At 41.4% G+C, this 21216-nt stretch overlaps 1 protein-coding gene across 4 annotated transcripts in view; it reads right to left on the reverse strand.

Moving 5' to 3' along the window:
- Positions 1 to 2633: 2633 nt before the first annotated feature.
- Positions 2634 to 21216, reverse strand: part of LOC121364568 (heat shock transcription factor 2 binding protein) — a 31973-nt gene continuing 13390 nt past the window's right edge. For all 4 annotated transcript variants that reach the window (XM_041487952.1, XM_041487949.1, XM_041487951.1 and 1 more), the window contains 4 exons: positions 19160 to 19298; positions 17701 to 17818; positions 13171 to 13274; positions 2634 to 3355 (listed from right to left, as the gene is read on the reverse strand). In XM_041487952.1, coding sequence (XP_041343886.1) covers positions 3147 to 3355; positions 13171 to 13274; positions 17701 to 17818; positions 19160 to 19298 — 570 coding nt within the window. In that variant the 3' untranslated portion in view covers positions 2634 to 3146. The remainder of the gene's footprint in view (positions 3356 to 13170; positions 13275 to 17700; positions 17819 to 19159; positions 19299 to 21216) is intronic.

Here is a 21216-nt window from a genome sequence, read left to right on the forward strand (position 1 = left end):
GCACACTCTGAGTTTTCAGAGTCTCTGTTATTCAAAGACTTTATTTTATTCATAACCTGACAAAAAAAGATGTCTTTCAGGAGAAGGGGAGACTCAAAGGAGATCCACAGTCACTTAATGGCCTAATTTCTAGCACTAACCACACGAAGATAAATTAGGCCTTCAGACACTCTTCTCTTCCAACAGGGATCTCTCGAGTTTACCAACACACACGATTATAAAATGCTGTCTGCAAACAGTAGGGCAATCTGAAAACTTGCTCTTATCTGTTATTGCAAAATAGACACCAAAGGGTAGGATTCACCTCACCTAATTTAAGCCATCTAAATAGTTGCCATCTCATCTCATCAAATCACTGCAGCTTCCTCCATGGCCAATGGCATGAGATCCCCTCCTATTTTAGGATGGAAAAAGGAACAGCAAAGAAGGCTTTGATGCTGCTGGTGGGGGAGAACAGATCAATAGTTTACGACAGATGCCAAGGTCTGGGAGAATCCCACTATGACACGTCCAAGAGCATGCAGGCCTCACTGCACAGAGACTAGGTTCAATTAATTGTACACAGCCCTAGTCCTGAGGAGGAGCAGGAGGGGCTGGTCCCTGGCTCCATCAAATGGGGAATTAGGGAGGGAAGGAACCTGAAAAACAGCAGAATGATCTAACAGCTCATCATGCAATCTGCAACTATGAATGTCCATTTCATTTCACTAAAACATATGAGACATCTTGAACATTTCAAATACTCTGGAATGTTTAAGGGTCAGGCTTATCCCTGGCTTTTATCCACTCACCTTGTTTCAGCATCATTTGACTCCAGTCACACTTTTTTCCCAATCAAAAAAGTATTATGAATTTGCTTCCCTGTGGTAAGTTTCCCTTAAATGCTTTTCCTTTCCCATAAACTCAATTAATTGTGAACACCTAGAAAAAGTAAGCTTAGGGAAAAGACTTTCCTAGAAAACTGCTTGACACAGTTTCTTCTCTGATGTTTCTGATACTTTTCCCCTCTAGTAATTTTAAATATACACTGTATCTCACAGATGAGGTGACTTTTTCCTATTTTTCAGTCTTGCATAATGAAACACTTTGTACAGAAAAAAATCTTTCTCGAGGTTGGTGGGTCACTGATGATTTGGCTCTGAATAAACAGTCCTGGCAAGCTATACCTGAAAATAAAGTCATCTGGGAAACACTGAAAGAACTTATCATCAGATCTGAGCAGCTTGCTGGGGAAAACTGTATCTCAAATCACCACTTTGAGCATGGCTGACCATGCCAGTGGACACACAATGAAGATGAACAGTCCTGACTGCTTTGTTTCCTGATTTCACATGGAAATGAGGTGCAGATGCACTGCCAGTCCCTCTCATAAGGTTGAATTTGGCCCATCACCACAGTTTACTGACCTAGTCATGAGCACTTGTGTCACCCCCAGCTTGTGCACACCACACTGACCCTCGGAAGGTCTTGGTTTCAGGTTGGGAAGGGCAGGGAAATTTTCAAGAAATATCTTAAATCCATAGGGCTAAGGCTCCATCAGCTGTTCTGCTCACAGAACTACTTTTTTTTTTTTTTTTTCCTGTTATTTACTGGCTTCCAAAGTTTGATGAAAGACCTTTGTGAGCAGATAATTCAATGCAAAGGATGATGCCCTTCAGTGTTTCTTAAAATCGAACACTTTCATGAGTTGATGTTCCAGAAAACTACCAATTATCATTTTGATCCCTTTAGGATTAAACTCTAGGAGGATTAACTAGGATAGCAAGATAAGAAAACAAATCCAAAGAAAGCACACTTTACAGAAGATTTAAAGCCTTCCACAAATCTGCACTTGGTAAGTTCAGTGTAGTGCTGAATCAGACACGGCAGAACCCTGTGCAATCCACCCGTGTATGTGAGATCTTAATCTTCATTTCACAGCCCCAAACCAGACTGTTGCCATCTGCAGCATCTGAGCCAAGTAATTTCAAGCTGATTTATTACATTTCTAACTCTGAACATCCATCATTCTGCAACCAGCCTAAAGGGAGATGCCCTATACCTTAACTTACACATTTTACCGTGGTCTCCCTCTAAAGCTGCCTGCCAATCATAATATTTAAATCCTATGAAGTTTGCTTCATGTTTTCTGTAATTTCAAGTCCACACTGTATTCTGTTAACACACTGGGTTGCCAGATAAGCTGCAATAACTTTAGTATGGGAAAAGGTGCTACCACACCTGCACTTCTCATTTGCTGCTCCCTTGAATAGCCTCACTACACTGGCTCTGTTTCTGACATCATAGAAATGAATGCTATTATTTTCTAAATACATTGTAAATTCTACCAATATCTAGCACCAAGTGTTTGCATTTACCCCTGAGATAAGAAAGCTGTTCTCAGAAGCTCCAACAAGCCCCAGGGTTGTGAGGGTATGTGATGCTGCTCACGACAGAGCAGCAGCTCATTTTAGCCTCTTCAGCACACAACTGGGTACCACAGACAACAGCAATTTATTTCCCTTCTCAGGGCTTTTCTAAAAACAACAGCCCAATTTCTAGCATGCCTGGCAGCAACAGATCAGCTTGACTTGCAGTTAAGAGTGAATCTGAATACAAATTTTGAAAGCAGAATCCGTTACATGCTACAGAATTTCAGTCTTCTTTTATTACAATAGAAAGAGAGAGGTGAGAAGTAACAATAAAACTGGAACTTGGGGTGCATTCTGACACAGAAAAGTTATGAAAGGCAACAGAGTCTTCCTTACAGTACAGTAATTCTTAAGGATGCACCAAAAGGATTATTTACCTCTGCAGTGAACTGTTATCAAGGATTGAGAAAATTTTACCCCGTCTACACAACAAATATACAACATAACCACAGACCATTTTGGAAACCCATTGTCAATAAAATTCTGCTCAAAGAAATTAAGCCAGTCCCATCTCTACCAGACCACCCGAGGTTTTATTTGGGTATCTAAAACCCAACAGGTTTTCCCAAGTTGAATTACTTGGATTTTACTTGGATTAATTTGAATTCCCGAAAAGGATTTTGTCAGAGGAACTTAGGCAGAGGTTGGTTTTTTTTTCAGTCAAGCCCATCTCCAACAACTCTTGCAGCATAAAAATATAGTAAAGACGTAAGCATTTGGTGTCGTAGAGCTCTTCTACGCCTCGTACTCAAATATTTTAAGATCCTCGAGGAGTTCTTTGGCGAGCGCCTGCAGCTCTGCATTGCGGCTCTGGGACAGGGCGACGATGCGCTGGAAGGGCAGCGTCTCGCGCACCTCGGCGCCCGCCCGGGCCAGCACCTCCGGCTCCAGGAGCACCGACTGCAGCAGCCGCAGGGTGTGCAGGCAAACCTCTGTGTCTGGGTCTGAAAGCAAGGAAGGAAAGCGTCCAGGGCTTGTTAGAAGCGGGTCTGAAAGGATCCACCAGGCAGACATGGAATAAAGGAGGTGTGTAGGAGCGACGGGGGATAGGACAGTCAGGATGGACGGAGACAAGAGATCTCTGCAGGCAGGTTTTGGAACTTTGGGGCCCTATTGCAAAGGGCCTGGGTGCAGGGGCCCTGCTGGGAGCTGCCAGCCACAGCTCGGAGCAGGCCCCAGAGAGGGACAGAGAGGTAAAGAGAGTGGTAAAGAGAAAGAAGGCAAGAGCGTGGTAAACAGGATGAGAGAGCGAGGAAGAGTAAAAGAGAGTGAAGTTCCCATTGCAATACCATAAATCTTTTCCTGTGCTGAATATTCTAATTCTCACTAACCAATCTAATACAAGATACAAATCCTATAGCATTTACATACAGACTACAAGAATCATTACATTACCATACTGTGTTACATTTTAAAAACTACTCTTTGGACCCCTTCTGCCAAGCTAGAAGGGTCTGCTCTGACCCTTGGACCTGTCTGCAAGCAGAGGGTATTGTTCCATCCAAAGGGGATTACCTTCAGCCAGCCATACCATTGTTTTCCAGTTGTTCAGTAACTAAGGTATCTCAAAGCTTGCTTTCATTTCAATCTTGCTTACAGTTTCCATATTCTCAAAATCTTTTGCCAGGCAATCATATTTACAAGGCTTTCCTGTTTCGTCTTTCCCAACAGAGGTGTCGTAATACCAGGTGCTGTTTGCTGCTGGCTGGTTGGCTCTGGGAGGTACCTGAAAACCACATTTTTGTCCTCCCTCAGCAGGTTCTGCCCAGCAGTGTTTGTGAGGGAGATTATCAGGAACCTTTCTCTTGTTTTTCAGATGTTGAAACTGCAGTAAAGCAGGGAATTTATCAACCTGAATTTATCCAGTCAGTACCCAGGATGTACTGTTGGATGCAGTCCAATTTAAGAGCAGAACAAACTGTATCCCGTGATTATTCAGACTTAAAAAAACAAACAGACTAACAATCTGCAGTAAATCATCAGGCTTTTCTTTAATTTCTTTTTATATGAGGCTTTGGATTTCCTCAAAGCTCAATAAAATATTAATCTTAATAAAACTTTCTAGCAACCACATATCAACCTTTTGAGTGTTTAATTCAGTCTGCACAAAATTGAAATGGGTATTGAAGCACTGCTGCTCAGGAATGTGCCAGAGAAATGCAGCAAAGACCTTTGACTGACTTAAGCCAGGAAGACATGTAATAACTCCACTGCTAAGAACACAGAATGCATTTTTAATTACTGAAACATTAGGAGCATTACATTTTAATCATTTGCAATGGCCCATTTGCATTTAGTGGTTTACAGCTTTATCAAAAGCATGTGGTAGAAAGACTTCCCTATTCTGCATATTCCAAATGAAAACATCTAATATATTTTTACAGCTGAAGCAGTTATTTGTCCCACGTGCCATGCATTTTTAATGTGTTTTTCATTAGCATACCTAGTCTTCAGCAAGCTTTTGATAAAGGATTCTGCAGAAAGGTTGAAAAAATTAATTCAGATCACTTTGAGCACAAAATCACCAGAGAGACCAAAATCTCACTGAAGGAGCATAAAACCAGAGCAGTGATGAACTGGAGTGCACTGAGTTTGGAGGAGGTATTTGGTAGGGCTGAGGCAAGTTCTTTCCTTTCCTGGCTTATTTCACATGTAACACTGGTGACCTGAAAAAGGACTGAGGAGAATTATTCATTAAAGCATAAGGGTTGAAAGCACCCAGGGGGGCAGAGAACAGGATGTGATGGACACTGAAGAAGACTCTGGATTTCAGCATGAAACTCACTGCTGAGATGGGGATTTTTAAGTAACTCCCAACAGCACAAAGCTGAAGAACAATATTAAAGATTGTGCCATCTGATCTACACCCAAAAGCAGGGCACTCTCTCTCTTCCCCCACTTTCCATCATAAATGGAAATTATCAAGTGTTAACCTCTTAAGAAAGTTCAACTTTCTTCTGGAAAACCAGCAGAATGGGGTATAATCTGAGGACAAAGGTATTGTCCACACCCAAAAAATAACGCGCATTTTCTCCTTTTCAATGCAAATCCTGGCTGTTGGGCATGCTGGACAATTTTAAACACGTCAGGTCAATAAAGGCCCTGTGATTAGTGCTGCAGACCCATGGCACAGCCACTCTTATTGCTGACACCCAGGCTGAAGGCTCTAAGGAGTCCCTTTCCATCATCACCTCCAGCAGTACCTGCAGGTGCAACTTTCTGAGTGATGAGCACTCAAAACTCTTGGGGAAATGCTGCAGCTCAGCCTCACAGACAGCAAGACTTTATGTCCAATTTCCTGGCCAGCAACACTTCAGTGAATCCTTCTGAAAAAAACCTAGGTACAAGTTTTGCTTTTCAGGGTTATTCTGACCTAATCAAAATATGACTAAAAGCCTTGAATTTGTCTTCCCTTGCCTTCCATTTTTGCCTCCATGACTTTCACACTGTGTATTTTTTAATGTCTATTTTTTTGCCTGATACAATGTTCAAACTCTGCACAAATCACCTCCCCCTTTTGCTGTTCTTAGTATTATTCTACATTTATTAATTGGAAATAGCAGCCACAAACTATAGCCCAAATAGGTAAGAAGAAAGAAGCTTTGGGGAGTGAAATCTATGTAGTTCATTTACAATCTTCCTCTGTGTGACATTATTCCTCCATGAAATAAAGCCACTAATACTTTTAATGGCTTGCAGTACTGCTGGGAAGCTTCATATATGTAAGATGAAAAGAGCTTTGTTATTAATACTGTTACAGGAATCAATATTAGTATTATCTGCAAGTGTTTAAAGGCTGTAGAAATTACAGAATCGATCAAGGGAGATGCCTTAGCAGGGGAGCCAAGAAAATGAGGATCTGTAGGAGATCAGGAAATTATTTCCAGCTTGACAAACAAGAATGTTTTCCAGTAAGAGCAGAGAGGTTCTAGGAAGAATCCCCAGCAGCAGCCAGGGAAGCTCAAGCTTGAGTCACTCAAATGAAGAACAGATTAGGCACGCGGGCATCCAGCAAAGGAAGGAAATGATCCTGCACCAGAAGATGACTTAATACACATTTAACCTCAGATTGCCATTGTTTTGAATGTATTCTGAGATGTTCTGAGTTAAATAAATACATATGCCTTAAAATACGCTCCCTGAGGATTACATGTGGTTTTGACAATACTACTTATTGAGGATAATCATGCTTCCTAAGACGATTTAAAAAAAATAGCAGAGAAATCATTCTCTTGTCTCTGATATCATTAGGGACGTTTTCTAAAAGCCCTGTCTACAAAGCACTCAGAGAAATGTAAGGAATCTTCATTATTCAGCATTATATTTATGTCAACAGCTTCCAGATTTAGTCATTTCTACACTAGCTGCGTAACATTTTGTTTGTACAAGATCAAAAAAATCCTTTAGCTGTAATCAAATCAGTGCATCACATCCTCCCAACCACCAGCACACACATCTCCAACGACAATTTCAAAACTATCACCATTATTTCTGGAGAAGAGGGGGAGAAATCAGGCTGCTTGCCTCAGCCAGGATCACAGGCGTAGCACAAACCATCATAAGGTGCTGATGTAATTTTACCAAGGTGTTGAAACTGCTGGAGCAGGCTGACGTCCTGCAAGCTGCCAGCTCAGTTTGATGTCACTGGCTTTAAGTCACTGACAAAAGGCAGCTGATAACGTGGATGGATTTTAGTCACATCTGTCATTAGCACCAGGCTCTCAGATGAACTGTCCCCTACAGCAGTGTTTAAGTAATTGCATTACATCAATGCTGAACAGCTTATCCACAATTGGCTCTGAGTTGAGTGAACTCAATTTACACGTGGCCACACCATCCCCTGGCCACCTGAATGCAAGATTTATTGCCAGCACACTCTTTACAGCTGTGCCTGTGTACAAGAGCACAGAAGTTCTCAAGGCCAAGTGCAAGGTCCTGCACATGGGTCAGGGCAATTCCAAGCACAAGCACAGGCTGGGGGATTGAGAGCAGCCCTGAGGAGAAGGACTCAGGGGTGTTGGTGGATGAGAGGCTGGATATGAGCTGGCCATGTGCACTGACAGCCCAGAAAGCCAAAATTGTCCTGGGCTGCATCCAAAGCACCGTGGGCAGCAGGGGAGGGGGGAATTCTGCCCCTCTGCCCCACTCAGGTGAGACCCCACCTGCAGAGCTGCCTCCAGCCCCAGAGTTCACAGTATAAGGAAGGTGTGGGTCTGTTAGGAGTGAGTCCAGAGGAGGGACATAAGGATGGTCAGAGGGCTGGGACACCTCTGCTATGGAGACAGGCTGAGAGAGCTGGGGCTGTTCAGCCTGGAGAAGGCTCTGGAGAGAGCTTAGAGCCTCTTCCAGTGCCTAAAGGAGCTACAAGAGAGCTGGAGAGGGACTTTGTACATGGGAATGTAGTAACAGGACAAGGGGCAATGGCTTTAAACTGCAAGAGGGGCTGGTTAGATTAAATATTATGAAGAAATTCTTCACTATGTGTGTGATACGTCACTGGCACAGCCTGGCCAGAGAAGCTGTGGATACCTTATCCCTGCTGGAAGTGTTCAAATTCAGGTTGGATGCACTTCTGAGCAACTTGGTCTAGTGGAAAGATATCCCTGCTCACAGCAGGGGGGTTGGAATGAGATGCTCTTTAAGATCCCTTCCAATTTAAATCATTCTATGACTTTACAATTTCAAAAGCTTCCCACCACTGCTGTAGATATGATTCAATTCAATTCCTGTCTGATTCCAGCAGGAAGGAGCAATCTGCCTCTCAGCCTTTCCTTGTAATGAGCCTGTCAGACTCTCTGTGTTCACAGCATATCCAACAGAGACAGCCACGGCCACGGCTTCCCCCGAGTAAGATCTCTTTGCATTGCCAGTGCTGGCAGGGCTGAGGCAGCATCTGCAGCAGCAGTTTTCCAGACATTTCTATACTGTTGATAGGTCTGAGGAGACAAGAAATGTTGTGGTAAAGATGCTCTGAGGAGAAGGAGCAGGGAGAACACCAAAGTAGAAAAAAAGACCAAGCTTTGCTGCTGCAATTCTTATAGACACGAATGCACTTTCTCTCTGCAAAATTTTTGCCCCAGCTCCTGAGTTACAGCTGGGTTTCTTCTTCTCTTCCCTGGCTGGGTGGCTGCTCCCACATGGAGTTCAGCTAAGGAGAATTCCCCACTCTCCTACAGAGACATATTTGTCATGCTTTTATCAGAGAAATCCTTGAGAGAGACTCCCAGAATCCAAACTGAAGCAGCAATTCAGTCCCAATTTGCCTGGCCTCCACTCAGGGGATGAGAGTGAACAGGAGTTTGCACAGAGCTCTGTGGCTGGTGGGTAACAGCGCTCCTCACAGAACATCAATCAGCATGAGCTGTTAGGCAGGGCAAGGACCCTGTCAAGAAGCTCCTGCTCAGATGGCAAGGACAGCCCAGAGCTCCATCTGGGCAAGCAGCTGAGTATGGAAAAGGGCAGGCATTCCATCAGACTTGCCCTGGCCACTCTTCCAGCCTCACAGATAACTGAGGCTCAGGGAACACTGTGTCAGAGCTGACATCCCTGCACTTACCCAAATGGATGTGGTCTTAAAGGGCAATGCTCCCCCTTAAGATTAATTTCATCATCTGCAGAACACCATGAAGATGAATCAGGGGCAGTTTAGGCTGGATGTCAGAAGGTTTTTCAGCCAGAAGGTGGATGGGCACTAGAATAAGCATCCAAAGCTCCACAGGGAAGTTGTTACAGCCCCAAGCCTGCCAGAGTTCAAGGAGCATTTGGACAACATTCTCAGGCACATGGTGGGATTCTTGAGATGTTTTGTGGGGTCAGGAGTTGGACTCGATGATCCTGATGGGTCCCTTCCAACTCAGCATATTCTATGGTTCTATGACAAGAGGATAAAATTGTTGAGCACTTGAAAGACTGGTTTTGATTTATAACCCAAAATTTGTTTTAATACAGACATCAGTTTATAAATATGACAGTTCTGTTTGTCCAGATGTTTTTTTAAATAACATGCTGCCATGCAAATAACCTGCAATTTCAAAAGCTCTCGCAGCCATAACGAATTCAGACAGAAAACCTTCAGAGTTAGTAATGAAAAGCAAATATTGAGGGTGTAGGCAGCAGAGTGAGAATGTGCTTCATACAAGCATTTCTAATAGAGACCATCATTTGCAAAGAATTTGGATAAACAAGGTTGGATTTCCACATGGAACTGTGGTGGAGGAAACTGAAGGGCAAGATCTAAAATTAGTCCTATTTCTCTTTTTGTGTTTTGTTTAATGAAGTACCTGGAGCCATTTCCCAGCTATGGACAAGAAATGTCACTGACAAAGTGTCTCTGAATTCCATGCTTTCTCAAGTATCCAAAGAGACAAATTTTTTAAACTGCCTGCATTCAAAGAAAAGGAAAGTGGGGAAAAAACCAAAATAAAGACACAAAAGACACACAGTGTTAAAAAAAAAACAACCAATCAAAAAACCTCAACCAAACAGAAAGCAGAGAAGAGTCTATACTCCTTTTCTCCAGCACTCATTTGTTGGCAGATGTTCTGCATGATCAAAACCAAAAACCATTAAATTTAGTCTTTATTATTAATACCTGAGCTGATTGTTATTTCTTATTCTTCAAGAGATCCTTGACAGAGTAATGTTCCATCCACTTCTTTGAAAGTTACAGAATGGAGATCTTATTGCATCTTTAGATGGAAAACACCAGAAAAAAAAATACTGACAAATCTCAGGTGGATTTCTACCCAATATGATACAGGCTTCTTTTTCTGTGGCTGAGGACAGGGCTTCTTTAAATCTCTAAGTTATGTGAAACCCTCAGCCAGGACACCAACACAAGGACAACAGCTGATGGAGGAAACTAAAGCTGCCTATTTTGTCCAAGATGGGAACAGCTGCTCTGCAAACAAATGGTGCTCCACAAGAAGAGAACTCTATTGATCCCACAAGCTGCTCCATGGACAGAAATCTGAGTCATCACTCATGTGCTTTATGCTGGTGCCAGGCTGGGAAGGTGTAGGCAGGCACAGCTGATACCTACACAGAGGATTCAGTGAGCAGTGTTGGTTAATAAAGGGTGTCCATCTTTCAGAAAGTTTTACAAAGGCAGAAAAAAAAGAAGAAAAAGCCCACCTCATGAAGTGAGAAAACTACAGATACCTGCATTATCTTCAAAAATTGTGTGAAACATTTGGTTTTCCCCTATAGCAGTAGAAACATTTGGTTTTCTCCTATGATCTTTTCCAGCAGAAAGAGCTATTAAGAATTCTTCTTAGTGAACATGAAGTCACACCAGCTCATCCAAGTTTCCCAAAGACAGTAGGACAGTTTGCTGTTAACATTCTTACTCCACTGGAACCTTTATTAGATTTTTTTCCTTCTTTCTTTTCCAATTGCTGTATTCAACATCGAGGCACATTTCTGTCTCTTCAAAAATGCTGTGAGACAACTTGAATCAAATTCCTCTTTGTCTCAGATACAACAAAGAGAAATAAAGAAAATCAAGCCAATTATTTTCCTCTCTTCATTTAATGGGAAGGACATTCTTCTTCAGGGAACAAGGATAGGCAGAGACTAAGAACTCAGGGAAGGAATTTGAGGGAGTTATCAGCTGCATACAAGGCAGTGGGAGAAAGATGGGCCTGATGTACAGGCTGAGGTCATGGACATTTGGAGATTGACAATGGAAAAGCAAACAGGATGATTCTCTGAAAATAATTTAAAAAAATATATCAGAGGATGATTTCTGGGGCCTCTCTTAGTGGGAATGGTGACAAAAGCATACAAAACTGGAAAGCTGTCATGTCATAAGCCTTAATCAAAACAGGCCTTGAAGAAGCTTCCTGCAGGCAGGCAGCACATCCAAGATACTCTGCCAGCACAGGGCAGTGCTCTACTCTCCTGCATGGAAAAACAGGACCTTATACTGTAGCAGCTCCAGGTATTTATGAGCTGAATCTTGGCTACCAGAACCTGAAGATGCTGGTCAGGGAAACAGGAGATGAGCAAGAGCGGGAGGAAGCTGCTGAATTTTCAGAGCAGAGACATTTAGAAATAGATTAAATGTTGGAAAACTGCAGAGATCTCACACAAAATGATGGGAACAAGATCAGGTCTTGGATCTGACCCCTCATCTGATATCCAAACCAGGCAGCTCTCTCTTGACAGAAAGCAGATTTCCTCTGAACTCAGGAATCTGAACCTGCAGAACTGCTTTATCTGAGAATCTTCCTCCCTTGCTGTAACTGGAGAAGTTTATTATCAAAAAGTCAAAGAATTAGCCATGATCATCCTTCTTTCTACAACCCAGCCATAAGCAATTAGCACTTCCAAACTGCAGAGTAGCCTATTTATTATTTCCATTAGTAGCTGCAAATTAATTATAAATGTTTCCCATTTCATCCTCTTACTTGACCTAGGAGCCTTTTTTGGACAACATACTGCATCAAGTTATTACCTTGTTTGTTTTATCACAACAATTGGAAGGGCATATTTGGGAACTCACAGCCAGACACGATTCTTTGAGGGTGTTTTGGGTTGGTATTTTTTGCTGGAACAGCTTATGTATATATTAGCCAACATCAATTAAAAGGAAAACCTGGACTAAGACATGTAAAATTTCAAAGCACAGCTGAACAAAGAACCATGTACTTGATGTTCTCTGAGGATCCCATTTTTACCAAAATATATTAAAAATCCCTATAGAAATGGTGTTTTCCCTTACAAGAATGACTTAATTTCCTGAGACCTTGGAAGAGAGAGCCTGTGGCATTTCACAGCAGGAAATTATTTGATGAAAAGCTTGAGCAGCTACATTTTCTGTAAAATAGTTAAGGGAACCAGGAACTATACAAATAGCTTTAAGTTTACCAAACCTAACCACAGCTTTTTCAAAAACTCAGCATCAAAATAATGTCTGGAAAAAGCAGATGCAATCTCTCTCATTTCAGCTGCTCTAAGTATTTACCAGTCATACTCCAGCAAGGTTTTAGCAGCACAGAGGGATAATTAACCTCCCCAGTCCTGTCTGCACACCAAAATCTCCTCATAAATCTTGAGGAAGCACAGGCAGGGCAGTGTCACAGCTCTGTCCCCCTGCTGTCCCTCACGAGCTGTGCACGCAGCTGCCAGCCCAGTCCAACGTCAATCCCTGCTGGCTCCTGCTCAGGGATTTGAAGCCTCCCAAAGAGCAGAGCCTTGATGTCACTCATGCACCTGACAGTGACAACACAAGTCCTTGACGTCCTTGGAGTCCTGCACTGGCCAAAGGCATAGCTGGGAACAGCTCTCCAGCCCTGGAGCCCCAAATCCCATTAGAGCACAGGGCCTCTCTTCAGAAACAGACACTTTTGCAATAGGTCACTGAAGTTACAGACTTGGCTGCTTCCCCCTAATGTGTACATTTTCCTGTGTTAATCGTAGTGAACTGATATGTAGTTTCCCCTTAAAGTTTATTTTAAAGTTGGCAGCAGGAAACAAGTAGCTTTTTTTAAAGCTACTTAATCAAATTTCTCCATTCCCTATTCTTAAACCTACCAGCCTTAAACTTCACATTAATGGAATATTACATACAGTGTCAAAAATGTTGTGGGAAATGCACATCTTCTCCCTCCATCTATTTGTCCTTTATGCTTACTTTTATTTTGTCAAAAACTAATCAGGGTACAGATATAAATTTCTGGTTTGTTATTTGCAAAATCTATTGCAAGTCTTCAAAATCCTGAAAGTCAAAGTTTACAAGGTTCTTAGAGCAACTTACCATTCAACAGCCACCAAAGCAGGGGAATAAAACCTGGATTTTCACTGATGTACTTCAAGCCTTTCAAGTTGATACTCACATTGTAAAGTGACATTAGCATTAGCCTAGAATTGAAAGAAAGGAGATCTGAGGCCCTTTGATTTCTTTGCATGCTTCAGCACCTTTTGCCATTTGTGTCAAGCATGTACCAATGCAGAAGCCTGTGCTAATAACTTATATTTTGGTAACAGAGATAAATCTCAAACTATATATAAGCAATGTTGTGCAAACCTTTGTTTCTATTGTTAAATCACATACTCCAAACACGTGGAAAAGAATAAGAAGGTCTCTTACTCTTCGTAAGGGAGGGGCTGGAATGTTCTCTGTTCTGGAGCCAGCTTGGCTACTGCTCTCTCTTATCCCTGTGTGTCACTGCACTGCCACCATGTCCAAACAAAAGGGAAATGATAATTCCAAATGGAGCTTCACACCTCACATCCAATTCTCAAACAAGGTCTCATGGCTTAAGCTCCTGTGCTACCAGCACACTTTTGGACACTCTGTGAACACCTCCAGAGAGCAGAAAAGGCAGTGACCCATTGCAGGCTAAACTGAGTTTTCAGAGGTGTCATTTATGTGCTCTGAGTTTTATTATTAAGAAGAAGAAAGAAGGAAGAGCAGATTTATTAAAACTACTGCACCAGTGGCCACTGCCAAGCAGGGAGAGGTGCTTTGGATCTCAAATTGCAGCTGGTAAAGGCCATACATGGCTTTTCCTCCAGCCCCTGCAGCTCTGGGCTTTCAGAACAAGCCCTGACAAAAGAGCACAGCACAACCTATAATCAGCCAGAATGGAAATGATCAATAAACCATCATCTTATAATGGCAATGTTAACATTTCTTGAGAATGTCTTTTACCCTTAATCTGTTTGACATTTGCAGTTAGAAATAAAGTGACGTAAAAAGGCGCTGCTGTGTTTGTATTTTTATTTCACTTGTTTGCTTTGTGCAGACAAAAGGGACTGGTGCTGGTGATCCAGGGAAGTGCTGAGGTTTTTGGAGTGCTGGAACACCCCACAAGCCAATGCAGTGGCACATTAATACATAACAGCATATTTAATTAAACACACTCACCTGGGCACAACAGAGAAGCACTTCCAGGCCCTTTATAACCACCTTCACCCCCAGTATCAGCACATTTTAGTAAATATTTTTTGCAACAATAATTGCAAAAGTGCTTATTGAAGCAAACCTGACACAAATGATTACTGGATAAACAATACTTTCTGGTGTTTTTTTTCAAAATGTGGAGTGAGTCTTAATTATGCATTTCATAATCTTAGACAAGCCAAATTTAATTAACATCTTGTACTACTGTATCTATCAATGCTTTCTTTAAAATCTAGAACTAAATACACAGCTAAAGCCCCTTTTTGTCTTGTAATACATGGGATTAGTATATAAAATGTACTATTATGTTTAAATATGTTTTTTTACTGGCTACTTTCAACTGCCACAAAAGCAATTAACCATTTAATTACAGCTACAAGCAATTATGCAAATGTTTATTGACTGTGTAACAATTACAAAGATTGAACAAACCCTACACCAATGAGAAGAAAACCTAAAGTCTTTCACATCTGCTATTTCAGAAAGGCAAGGACACCCCTGAGATTTCAGTCTCAGCACTCAGGTTGATGCCTAGGATATATTTATTCCATACTCACAGACTACACTGGATATCACAGCAGTTTTGGAGTAAGCAACAAGTTGTCCCTGTAATTTTTTTGTTTATATATTCATCCAAATAGAACACAGGATTGCTAGAACAAGAAAAGAGAACTCCTCTCTTTATCAGCTTAGTTTGATACTGCTCTGTGTAGAACTGGCCCCCTGATTTGTCACACAGCAAAGAAAAATATTTTTGAAAATAAAAGCTAGAAAAGAATCGTAAATCCTCAGAACTAAGCAAAAGACAACTACAGCATTTAAAATTAAAAGCCAAATTTTTTCTTCAACTGATTGGATTTTAAGTTGATGTCTTCCCATGCAACACCATAGTGATACTTTAAGAAAAATACATTGCATTCCCAGAATAATGAACAGACATTTTCATCTGTGAGGTGTAGTTTTAAAAAGGTATCTGAATGTATGAATATGTATATAAATGCATGTGCAAACATTATTTATGATGACTGCAGAGTCCATCTTCACCTAACTTTGAAATTGCATTAGAATTTATGGCAACCTTCATCTCCTTGTCTCACAGTTGTCTTTCATTTTGCCCTGGCTTATGCTCCCTATGGGAGAAGAAAACTGAGTTCTTCTGACACATCTGCTTATGAAAATGCTGATTAAGGTTAACCAGCAGCTAAAAAACCTTACACGCAAAGAACAATTTAAAAACAAATCAACCAACCCTCCAAAACCCTTCTTTTCTGGGCTGGGAAACTGTAAAACTCTCCAAAGGGATAAGAAAAAATACATTGTTAGTTAGGAACAGGTTTTCCAAACTGAACAGCGACAAGACACACACAGAGCTCATAAAAAAAGGGCTTTTTTTTTAAATTATGGACATGAAAGACAAACACAGGGAAACATTTTGCACTAAAACATTTGAGCAAATCAAGCTCCCTCATTCTCTGTCAAGGCCATGAAGAAATGTCCTTTCTGGCATTTGTTCTAATGTCAGAAAACAGCATTTTTTTAAAATCCAATGGCAAGTTCAGAGTAAGGGGAAAAAAAAGTTGGTTCTTTGGGGATCAGAAAATATCATCACTGCACTGCACTCAAGCTATTGTAACATATGCTTAATATTTCTCACTTATCAACCACTTTGAGCAACCTCTTTTCCAAGCTTCCCTCCATTTGTTAGCCTACCAAGCTGGCCCCTGTTGAATTCCCTGCCACCTCATGGGATTGTTCTGTGAATATTTTACCAGCAGTGCTGTACTGGCAGCCAAGTTTACAACACCATGGGTAATTCTTCTGCAAAGCAAGCAGATTTTGAAGTATAATAACAAGCAACCCAAGATATATAAACTCTAAAGAAAGGCCCTCAAATCCAATTACATTAATACAATATGAAGCGATCAAAAAGAGTTTATCTGGACCCATAGACACATATCCACCTGAAATTCAGAGTGTGTGTGTAGGAACACCTTGCCTCCTCCTCTCAAAGTCCTCTTCTATTTTTCCCCCATTCACACATTCTGAAACAGCATGGATCCTCTTTTCAGGGTTGTTTTTTGGGTTTGGTTGTTTGGTTTGATTTTTTTTTACACACAGGAAGGCACAAATTACCTTTTATTTAATAAACTGAAATTCTCATACAATTCTTTCAGTTGGGATGTTCTCAAAAAACCCCTACCACTGACATTCAAGCCCAGTGCTTGGGAAGCAGAGTAAATAACTGATCTCAAATCATCAAGCCACTATCTACAGCACAGGCTGTTCAGCTTTCCCCTCACCACCCAACAGGGAAAGACAAACACCTTCAGAGGGCACCTTGCTCCCCCTCACATGAGCAATCACCTGACAGCACTACCTCCTCCCAGTGAGTGTGGGAAGGAGCCCAGGCAGTCAGCAAATGCTTGACATCCCCCTCTCTGACACTGAGGTTAGGCAGGATAAAACCTCTCCAAAGTGAGACCGTGCCTGATTTCATGACTATCACATCCAACCTGCCTAAATGTGTGCCTGGATGTGGTCAAGTTACTGTAGCTGACAGGGCTGCTGTTTGTCAGCTGAGCTGGGACAGCTGCCTGGGGCATGAACTGTTTGTGTATTTATGGAAAAACCACCACAATGGCTCAAACCACCTTCATGAACAAATGAACCAGGTGTACAGGACCAGTGCCCACGGTTCAGCATATGAGCCACTCGTTAAGCAACAGTAATTTGCTCAGCCAAGGCCATATATCCTCAGCTTGTAAGGTCTTGGAGAAAAAGGCAAAGACAATTGTTTATTTAATCTCTCCATCAGCTGAAAAGTACTTTTACAGTAGCTGAACTGTGCAACAGGGTCTTGCCTTTAGAGCTGTATTGCAAGGTCACTTTACAGCCACTGCCTTTTACAAACTGAAGTGTGTGGTGAGTCTGGCTGCTAAAGAGCCTAAAATGATTTAATTTTTGCTCTTAGCAGCTCCATAACTCACTTTCTTCACTAAGGACATGTGACATTTTAAACTTCATATTAGGAGGGAATAAAAACGAGTTCACATTTCCCACATCTTCTCTGTTGTAAAACTTGACCCCACACCTTCCTTATTTCACACCAAACTCATGACCCCCCCTCCCAGGCTGGAAGAGGGCATCCCTGCTCACCTTTATGGTGCTTAAGAGACTTCCCAAGAGACACAAAACCTGGATAAAGCTTTCTAGTCAACCCCTTTGTAGTCAATCTGCAAGGAATGCTACTGGGAAAAGAGCTTCCAAAAATTATGTTTCCTCTCCAGAAAAGGAATAATGGGAGAGTGGGAAAACTGCTGTCATTACCTGAGCTGCACTGCAAGATAATGCATTTGAAAGGGGCAAGAAAAGTCAACATACACTTTAAATTTGTTACAGAGTCCTGGCTTCATGTCTCCCAGGAGATGCATCATCGTGTCCAGTAATTCCCGACTGGAACTGACCAGGAACTCACGGCCACACGCCAGCGCAGCCACATCTGTGGGAAAGCCCAAAACATCACCAAAAATCATGTTTCAAACAAGAGTTTCTGCTAATTATCAGGACCACTAAAAAGATTGGTCAGCTGTGAAGAATGAACTATGGCATTGGTATAAATTTCAGTCTACATTCACCTATACAGCAAATAGTGAACAACAAACACTAGTCAAGCTCCTTCAAAATTCTGCATTGGTAAACAAAGCATTTATTCAGAATGTCCAGTGTCCCAGTAGCAACACAGTAAATTGTGAAACAAAAGGCTATATTCATCCACATCCATTTGACTGCAACAAAGCTGATCATTATAGGTTCCACTTTAAAGGAACAGGATTGCAGAGTTTTACAACCACTCAATTCAATATACCTGGCACATCACACAACCAAAACTCTTATGAACATCTACTCAAAACAAGTTTTTTTCCTACCTCTCAGCAAGTGTGGCATTATTCAACCACAAACCAAAAGACAAAATTATTTGCAAAGGCTACTGTTCCAAAGCAGACTTTCCTTTATTATTTTCCCTTATACCTGCCCCCTACTCAGCAGTGGCATAACATAATAATTTTATTATTTTATCTTTATTGACATCCCAACATCTAAAAATCCCACATTCAGAAAAGCTGTTCATTCAAGAATCATTTATTTATACTAATATCCACTGCTTTGTCTATCTTGCATCACGTCTTTAGTGTAATTTTAATAGCTACAGTTTCACAGAAATTCAGATGATGTATCAGCCTCACAGCCTCCCAAACCAAGCACAGTCATTCTCCAACAGATATGCGGCTTTTTACTTGTTTTCTAGACCTAAAAAAAAATACTTAGCATGGCAGTCAGATGTATAATCTTCTACTTCTCTTATACAGTGGAAGTGTGGTGTATCTGACAGTAACAAAATTTTTAAGCACTTTCAAAATCCTTAATCCATGCCTTAAGTTGGGGCTGATCTACCTGCATCATCTGCAGTTTGTAATCTTGTAGATGTTCACATCACTGGTGATTCACAAAGCAAACTGCTCAATGTGTACAAACTATGGGAGCATACAAGACTGGTACAATGGTTCTTGTTTCACTCCAGGCTGAGGGATGCAATAGGGAATTTCAGAACTCAGTGGCTCTTACCTGTCTAGTCCTTAACAATGCCACAGGCAGCACAGAGGTGCTTGTAACAGAACTATCAGTAACAAAATTTGCTAAAACTTTGGAAAACCAGAAAGTCAGTCAAGATATCAACAGTGACAACGTAACTTTGAAAAGTTGCATTTACAGCAGCTCCTATGAGGCAATACACATTCCCAGTAGGTGTGGAATGCTATTCTGAGACACAACATTAACTTACTTGTTACAATCCCTGCCAAAGCTAATACAAACTGATTTTCCTCAGAATCCAAATCCTGCTGTTTCATGTCTTCACTTAATGACTTCACAAAGCTCTCCATGGTCTGGGCAGTGATTGTGAAAAACTTTACTGCTTTACTCTGCAAGCAAGGAGGAGAAGAAAGATTACACAGACTACAGCAACTATAATTATTAGATGCTACAGTAGAACTGGTCAATCTTCCAAATTACTAAAACATCCAGTTACTTCAAATAAACAACAGAAAATACCATGTATTCACTGAGTGACATGTTTGATCCCCTAATATTTGAAACCATTACCTTAGAAGAAAACAGGAAACCACTCAAGGCCACGTTTATTCATAAAACTGAACTACTGCATATCTACCTCCTAAGCACACAATAAGATATAATCAACCAGCAGAATGAAAGCTTATTATCAGAAGTAAGAATGTTTTCTCTTTGTTTTGCAGTAGTTGCACCACGTGTTTCACATTCACCTGGCCTCCTGCAGTAGCTTTTGTCAAAGTCAGCTGAAGATTGTAAACTTAACATGAAATTCCTGAGAAAACAATAAAGTCCCCAGAAAGAAAAAAGCAGGATTCAAATGGATCCTAATAGCACTCATTAATTGCTCAATAACAGCAACAAGATATGCAGAAGTTCTTTGGAAAAGGAAATTGAGGTCTCTCCTGGGTCACAGGTTGAACTTAAGTCAACCACATCATGTGAGAAAAAATAATCACCACAGCAGAGCACATGAAAGGAGCACAGCTGTAGTTTGGGACAGTCTTTTCCCCTCAGCTGGAATCCTGCTCCATTTGGAGGTATCTCAGCTGACGGAGCACCACCTGGTACAAAGCTCAGGTCAAAGAGCCTGGCCTGAGGTGCAGAGTCCACAGAGAAGGATGGAGAGTCCTGTTTCTGTTTATTGGTAATTCTGACTAGTAAAACACTGCTGGAACTCTATTTCACACAGACGATGAAGGCTTTCATAACCAAAACTGTGTGGCAGAGAGCCCATAATGCTGAGTTTTCCCAGTGTCTTTAACAATTTTTCCAATTGTTTCATGAAGCAGTGACCCAATGGGAGAGTTCAAGAAATGCCAGAACGTTTATTCATTTTGTGAAGCGGCTGAAAATCTTCATACTTTTACAAAATTACTGCTTTGACAGTATGTGCAAAGCTAGTGGTAACATCTATTTATTCCTCCACTGCTGCAAATTCACCACATTAAAGATGTACTGTTCCTGTGGGATGACTTCAGCAAGGGGGGACAAAAAGCAGGCTCAGTCAACACAGTATCTTGACAAATGATGCTGTGGCCCCAGAACAACAGGAATGAAGGCATCATGGAGAAAAAGGAGAAAGGTAAAACTGCAGGTGCTGGATGTAGTTTTTATATGGACACCACTCCTCAAATACAGCATTTTTAACAGAAGCACTGACTACAGCTCAAGAAGCAAGAGGGTGTGAGAGAAAATGAAGAGCCCAAGAAGTCATTATGAAAATATATATTCACATGGGAACATGAGGGTACTAAGCACCCTGAGCAGTTGGTATGTTGCACAGAAAACAAGAAAAATCTTCTATCTGCCAACCCTGGAGGTTTCACTGGTGCTCTCTCTGCTGATCCTCCTTTCCACACAGCCACTACTTAACTAGTGCTGAGTTCCAGCAGAGACCCATCAGGTTTATAAACAGCAAACACTGCACACTCTGCACAGTCCCTTATTAACTTGATGGCATTTTCATGGGACTGAAGAATGTCTCACCCACACATGTTGAGATAAGAACGGTTCTGAAAGCAGCCATTGAGGTGCTTGAGCTCAGATGGTGCAATGAACCCTCTGCTGTCTGTGGAACTCCTGTGTGAAAGCTCCAGGTAACATGAAAATTTGCTGCCACAAAATATAAAGTCGTTTGTCACCGTATCAGACAACTGAAGTAGCAAAACACCTTGTAGGATCCAAAATTTCTCAAGTTGAAGCAAGCCTTGATGCTGTTCTGAAATCAAACCTCCAGGTTGTATTTCCATGTGAGAAACCTGTCATATC

The sequence above is a fragment of the Pyrgilauda ruficollis genome, unplaced genomic scaffold (assembly GCF_017590135.1).
Source record: "Pyrgilauda ruficollis isolate IOZ18807 unplaced genomic scaffold, ASM1759013v1 scaffold85, whole genome shotgun sequence".
NCBI lineage: Eukaryota > Metazoa > Chordata > Aves > Passeriformes > Passeridae > Pyrgilauda > Pyrgilauda ruficollis.